The sequence below is a fragment of the Penaeus vannamei genome, chromosome 3 (assembly GCF_042767895.1).
Source record: "Penaeus vannamei isolate JL-2024 chromosome 3, ASM4276789v1, whole genome shotgun sequence".
In the NCBI taxonomy this organism is placed as follows: domain Eukaryota; kingdom Metazoa; phylum Arthropoda; class Malacostraca; order Decapoda; family Penaeidae; genus Penaeus; species Penaeus vannamei.
Genome location: NC_091551.1, coordinates 24,715,631 through 24,723,130, shown reverse-complemented (window position 1 = coordinate 24,723,130; position 7,500 = coordinate 24,715,631). Strand labels below are relative to the sequence as shown.

At 45.3% G+C, this 7,500-nt stretch overlaps 1 protein-coding gene across 1 annotated transcript; it reads right to left on the bottom strand.

The window, feature by feature from the left end:
* Nucleotides 1-2,895: 2,895 nt before the first annotated feature.
* On the bottom strand, nt 2,896-4,403 carry LOC138867367 (msx2-interacting protein-like; the record flags this gene model as incomplete). Its single annotated transcript, XM_070142756.1, is given in 1 exon segment — nt 2,896-4,403. A coding segment is annotated over 1 exon segment (326 nt), but the record flags the coding sequence as incomplete, so codon positions are not given.
* Nucleotides 4,404-7,500: the final 3,097 nt, after the last annotated feature.

Genomic DNA, 7,500 nt, shown 5'->3' with positions numbered 1-7,500 from the left:
ACCAGGACCTGACCAAAACGTTTAGTATGACTCGCGTCATCTTTTCGTGCACTTACATAGTTCCTAAATCTGACAAAATTATTTATCCTTCATTTCTTACAATTGTACCGTCAAGCTTCGTCATCCAGCATTTGAATCAGTGATCTTACACATACATACCGCTTACACACATCATAATCTTGCATTGTGCACCATGCATACTACATCATTAGACTGTGCCAACAGTCCATTGTCTTTCCCATAGTTTTCCATGTTCCGACTATACTGCCGAAGAAGTTACTGTTGAAACGATCGGGCCGTATTCTCTGTTAAGAATTTACCTTTTAATTTACTTTATGACCCAAAATAGCCTGACGTGCTTTAACAAACCATAAAAAAATACTAATATACCAATGCTTAACGACAGCCTGTTCACTCAGCGTGCTTCGCCCCAGCAGATATGACACAAAATCTGTGATGATAACAATGGCTACTCAAAATCGCATCGAAACTACATCGTATCGCAGACTCCTAACAGCCCTTCGTCTAACGCAGATGAAGTGCAGTGCAGAGCACGGTGTGGCATAATGACGGGTTACTAATAGCTGCAACAGGGCAATCATGAGGCCGCTGCTTCCATTCAATTCGGCGAGTTCTTTCCCAAATCCAAAATGCAAAGATATTGCCTCGTAGATTAATAATAAGAAGAGGTCATCAGCCGGACATTCATAATAACTGAATTAAGAGCTTTTGATAAATGAAGATACACGTAAAGCTAATTCAGAAACATTGTGAACGTTCGCGGACTCACTCACTCGTGATCTTTCGAACTCCACTTCCTCGAAAACTGACCGGCATTTTATTCAAGGTAGGAAAACTACCGTGCATGATGCAATCACAACGAAGGCGGTACGTAGCAGGATAAAGTCCATAAAGTCATATATACGAAATCCAAGACCAGATCTTGCGTGCAATATCTTTCAACTATTCAATTTAGAGTGGTAAGTGAGAAAAAACGAAAAGGACACCATAAAAATTAGACAAGATTAAATATACCGAGAAATTCCCAAAAAGCAAGCAGCATAAATATAAACAATGTTGTTCATCGACTACTCACCTAGGGTGTGAGTATTCCAGAAGACGCCAGAGAAAATTCGTTTACTAATTCCATGCTCCAAGTGTGAAGGAAATGCAAACCCCTTTCACGATAAAATTATCATATTTCTTTAGTTTCTGAAATCCTCAAAAGTGAATCTCGTATTATTGACGTCTACTTGTGCAATAGCCATTTCATGCTCCGCTTCCCAGTTCAATCAACGAAGGCGGATTTTAGCATAAGGTTTAATTACATTTTTTTTTCTTAAACTCTCGTACGAGAAAACAATAAAGGCTACATATTAATTCAGATCTAATGATTTGTGTGCACTGTATGGTTTTACGTCGGAACGCACGCGCACATACACACGCAGAGAGAAAGGGAGATGGGGGAGGGAGGGGGAGGAGGAGGAGGAGGAGGAGGAGGAGGAGGAGGAGGAGGAGGAGGAGGAGGAGGAGGAGGAGGAGGAGGAGGAGGGAGGAGGGAGGAGGGAGGGAGGGAGGGAGGAGTGGGGAGGGAGGGAGGGAGGAGTGAGGAGTGAGTGAGAGAGAATATGTGCATCATTCTATAAATACTCAGGAAAACCCGATAAATGGTTATGAAAACGTGATTGCATTGTCCATCTACAGGCATAGAGACCGGCAAATGCAAGCTTCATACGCAATACTTTTTAGAACAGGAAAAATGATGCAAGAAGGTCAAGCATTTTTTTCGAGTGAAGGCGAGATTTTACGGAACCGCTCCGTTGTCCTGGTTAATTCTGCCTTAATTCGTTTCTCTGGATTTGTTGAACCCAAGAGGTCAAGTGACTTAAAAAATCGTATACAAACAGCAACAAATTCACCAAAGTAAACGACTAACATTTTGACTGCGCTAGGATTTAGCACAGACATAAAATATTGATGTATATATGAATATGCTCACATACATATCTAAACACACATGCACGCAGGCAAACACACACACACAAACGAATCGCAAGACACACTGCCGAGAAACGCAACGCCCATACAGAAAGAAGGATGTTCGCTAGTCCTGAAGCGAAGAAGGCTGGAAGGTAGGCGGAGGTCTCTCGAGCGGGGCCTGCAGGTGGTGGTGGCTGTGTCCATGACGCCAGATCGATGGATGACTCACTTCCTTGCCAACATCCCCTCCCCTCCCAGCCTTCTCCCCCCACCTGGACAGCTTCTGGTACTCTCCACATACTGGAAGGCGGCGCTCTCCCTCTACTGCGCACTGCATCGCCAATGCTTACGTCGCAAAATATGCTGTGCTCACGCTAAGAGAACCGAATAGAAGGCTTCGAACTCCACACTGGGATCGCCATCAAATGACCCGATCTGTAATCAACTTGCCAAGCAGGTATTACATAAACATCAACCCACAACGAGCCTTCTAATTATCGCCTTCGCCAGCCTTATACGCAACGCACATTGCACTGCTGATATCGTCTATCATTATTCTTACATCACAATTACGTTCAATCTCTCATGTTGTAATGTCTGACAACCAATATCCGAGAAATATATCACCCATTTCTAATTGCATGACAGAACCCTCGTCCTATGAACAAACATATGCAGCTCCTCAAACGGCTAAATGCTGTGTTCGGTCACTACGCAACCAATGTTTTGTTTGGCTTCTTTCTGAGCGCACAAACAAAAAAAGCAATTCAACTAAATATTTCTCAAACAACATAAATAAATATATATATATATATATATATATATATATATATATATATATATATATATATATATATATATATATATATATCAAATGTCTGTTTAACCAAATATGGCATGAACTGATAATTGACATTTGTAAAACTTACGCGTAGGTTACACTTGGGAAACAACGTTCCTTTGTTAATAGTCAGTTCACAACATCAAAAAGTGAACATGATACATCAGTACAAATAATGAGCTACAATCCATCCGTAGACCTACCTGGTAGCACGGCCGCCGTAGACGGTAATACAGGCCGCATATTCCACATTCCACTGCCGTCACTTCCCAAAGGTGATCACGTTCCCACTATGCCCACACTCACAGTATTATCAACTCTACTTTGCTTAATTTAAGCACTACACTGTAACACTATCGTAGATATAATCACTAGGGTATGGACAGCACTGCACTTATAAGTATAGCCATTGATTCATACCAACTTGGATATAACCTCATATCATTTACAAATAGGGAGAATATTACCACTGATCACTGCACGGTTGATCTACGTGCTCGTGGCCAAAACAAGCCTCACTTAGCACCATCACTGAGCACCTGGCACCACTACACACTATCACACTACACAGTGAGATGATCATCTGCCACAATAAAGAGCAAGCAGCAGACTCCATACTTCCATCCAGGCGTCGGTAGTCGAGAAGTGTCGATATAAGGTTAATCCTATACTTGCTGTACATCCCAGGACCGGCGCTTAATTCCATGGCAGGTATCCCGATATAATCCTCCTCTGGGTTGCTTCCGTTGGGAAAAATAGGATGAAAAATAGCACAGGCACACCACTATATACATGGGTCCACCACCTTTCGAATGCCACTTTCGACACTGAATATTACACAGGGACTGACGTATAATCTCGCGAAAAGGCTTGACACTTCACTATTAACCACTAACACACTACTTTGCGGAGACATCATCACTGCAGTCAATAAGTCACATGTGCTTTGATAGTGTGGGTTCCAAAACCTCGATAGTGACACAATCGAGGCAGAACAGCTAATAACCTCCCTCTCTGGCGTGGCACAGCCACCGTGATCACAACACAGGCCGGCGTAAAGAAGGATGGATTGTAAAGCTCCATGTACTGTAGCATCAGTTCACATTAGCAAAACGCGAAAGCGTTCGCAAAATGAAACACGGTAGTTTTAAAATGAAATATGGATAATTTCGTATGTAAAAACCTATGTGTATCATAGATTTGAGAACGCTTCATACAGGCTATCTTAAGTAGCTAAAATACTTGCAAAAGATTACTTACCCAGAGAATCTGGGACTGCGGGCGGCTAGGGCAGGGTTGTTAGAATTGGGCGCGGGTGGTGGCGTGGGCGTGTACTGGTGGGAGGGCGGTTCCCTATGTAGGTGAATGGGTGGGGTATATTGGGGCGAGGAGAGGGCACTCAGGGAGGCCTCGTGGTAAGTAGTCTTGAGGCAGCGGTCCTCCAACCGATTATCAGCTTTATGGGCCTTAGCTGCCGAGCAGATATCCACGAAGGCCACGGTGGCGCATATACCTGCACTCCCTTCCTCGCCGCCCACTCCGCCCCCCGCCAGCACCTTAACACTCTGCACGGGGCCATAACTGAAAAAAGAGAAATGTAAATGATTATTATACGATCACTACGCACCAAGAAAAAGGGGATCAAGAACATCTTGTTTGGAAACGATTGCCAATACCGTTGCTCCCAGTATAGGTCGCTTTTCTATCCTCGCTAAGTGAAAACATCCCTCGTAATCGGAATACTTCCTTTCGCATCATACCATAAGCAATGCTGCCATCCTTTCGAGCGTTAACACGAGTAAATTAACACTTATGTACATACGCTGAACTCTACATCTATTTTAGCCATCGCCATTCTCCGCATAAACAAAGAGCAAAGTCGACGCGAGGCGGCGAGCAGCACGCCCCCGAGCCGCACAGTCGGGGTCTTGCTACACGGGAATCCCCAGTCCGTCCCGCCTCTGTCATCCAAGGCCTCAATCTAGTGAGCACTCGGAATACACAGGTCTACACTCGCTTTCAGAGCACGCATACGGGAATGAGACCCATGGTGAACAAAAGAGAATCTCATACGTGCATATCGTTTTACGGGGAGCAAGCTGAACAAGAGAGGCCAACTAAAATTGATCCTCTTTCCTTCCAGCATGCCTTGCTACCATTATTTACCAAATCTACAGGCCTCGGATCGCAATAACTCTGAAGATACATCGATGAAACAATTTATAAAAGGGGCACTAAAGAGACGAGCTTCAAAGGAAGAGCAGACCTCAGGCGAGATGCGAGGGGATTTAGACTGCAAGAATAAAGAGCACTATACTAGTTCCGTGTATGATAAGGATGACCTTAAAATACTGCTTCTTGGAGACATTCGTACAGGCTGGCACCATGCCACACCGTGCAAATTAATGTAAAAATATATAATCGTGAACAACTGGGGAAGTCACATGGTATGCCGACATTACTCTCTTTCGTGAAGACGACAGGAGAGGGAGCCGACACACCGGCATGGTATTTATAGCTCGTGAGGCGCCTCCTCATCCTTTCTCGAATACAAGTCTCTCTCCATGGCACCTACCCGCCGCCTTGGGAGGATTCATAACGCGGACATAGTTACCCTGGTATGTGGAAACAGGACAGCCCTGGACGCATACAGCATGTGGGTATTTGTGAGACCTGTGTGTGCTAATGCGTCCTATGGCAAAGCTACTTCATTTTCTTGACGCACCGCGAAATAATTCCTAAGACATTATGACGCCTAAACTGAGCAAAGGAGGCGCCTTATTTCGCCCTCGTGACTCGCAAGGGGAAAATATTACCTCGTGACATTTTACAATAACCTTGGGATGAACTACCGACCACATTCAATTACCCTGAAGGGAGAGAACAGGGGAAAAGGGAAGAAGGGGGAGGGGGAAAGGGAAGAAGGGGGAGGGGGAGGCCGAAAGAAAGGGAGGGAGGGAACCCGAGGGAACGGAAGGTTGGCCAGGTAAGAGCGCGCGAAGGGGGGAGGGTCGGGGGCAAGTGGGACAAGGGAATGGTCAGGGTTAACTAATGACAGGGTCGGAACAGCCCTCCTCTAGACCCTGCCTGGCGGACAACACCGCCCCGACCATTTCCATCACGTTGGCCAACCTTATCTGCACGCCATTAACAATCTCATCAAAGGCGCCAATTTACTCTACGTTTCATCAGCAGCCATTAACGTTTACCTTTTTCTTCTCCTTGTAAACGGTACTCTCATTTCCCTAAACAAAATCAATAACATTTCAGCGTTCTTACTTCTTCTGCGAGGCTTTCTAATTTTAAAGCAAATCCCTCTGATGACAATAACACATTCCCTTGAGTAGAATTAGCCCAGGCTCGGTACACCGACCAGTTTCTCCACCTACACCAGCCTGCCCTTTCTTCTGAGACAATAACCGAGTTTACGGCGTCGCCCTGAGTATACAATAAACATATAGAAAAATGGTGGCACTGAAACCACTTGGGCAAAGGTTTTCTTGTGAGCTTAACAGTATCCTCCTCCCGCTCTCGCTCGGCTACTTCTCAACCTATCAACCTCTGAATCATTCTTTTCATATCCAAGATCACCAGTTGTTTATGAATACCGCCTAATTCCCTTTCAAATGAAGCTTCTTGGTACTCCCTCACCAACAGGGAAGGGAAAGATTTTGTTATACGTGGTAACGTACTGTCGGTTACTGCCATAGGTGGAGCGAGAGATGACTTCATGTTCAAGTGGTGACGTCATAGTGAGAGCCAGTCGTGTCTAGGTGCTGTTCGCTGAAAATCTCTACATTATTAAAACTCGCCCTTCTTTACTTTTATAATATATTACACATGCAATCATAACAAAGCAGACCAGAGCCGTTGAAGCCAAAAGGCCACAATACTGCGACAAAGCCGAGGTCTAATAACGAGGCTCGATAATCTTACATCTGGCGGGAAACAGGCAGATGGAATGGCGGCAGCGACCCACACCACCGCCCGTCCCAGCCTGCGGGGGCGGCAGCACAAGACCGCTGTTGCAACCTCTCAAACACGTTCCTTCCAACCACACCACGCCTCAGAACCTGCTGTGACCTGCCCATCTTACCTGCTGCACACCGTACTTGGCCGAGCTGGATCTAACCTGCTTCCAACCCCCTTTCTGCTGTCAAGAGCGCGGCGGATGTGAGACCTACAACTGGGCCTCTCCATCATCACACCAACTTTTGTGGTGGTGTGACGAGTTCACATTTAATCCCATACTTTCATCATTACTAGTCTCAGGGCAGATAATGTGTATGAATGCATAATATACATCCGTGGAATTGCATATATGTGTATCTGCGTGTGCGTGTACGTGTACTTGTGTGGCTAGAGCGTTCTGCCGTGTAGCATACTCATGGGTTTTCCACACAAGGTAGACATTACAGGTGTTACGGAAGTTCCTCGGCTTAAGTCAATGACCGCTTTCACATGTCGCTGTGTTGGAGTCCCATATTCAGCAGGGTCCAATGAATGCTAGTGATAGGGTGAACAAAATCATTTTTTTCAGTTTTCAAAGGAACAGAAATAGAAATAGAAATAGAAATAGAAATAGAAGGTAGAGAGGGAGAGGGGGATGGGGACAGTGCGAGGAAAGGAGGGAGGGGGAAAGGGAGGGAGAGGGAAGGAGAGGGATAAGGAGGGAGGGG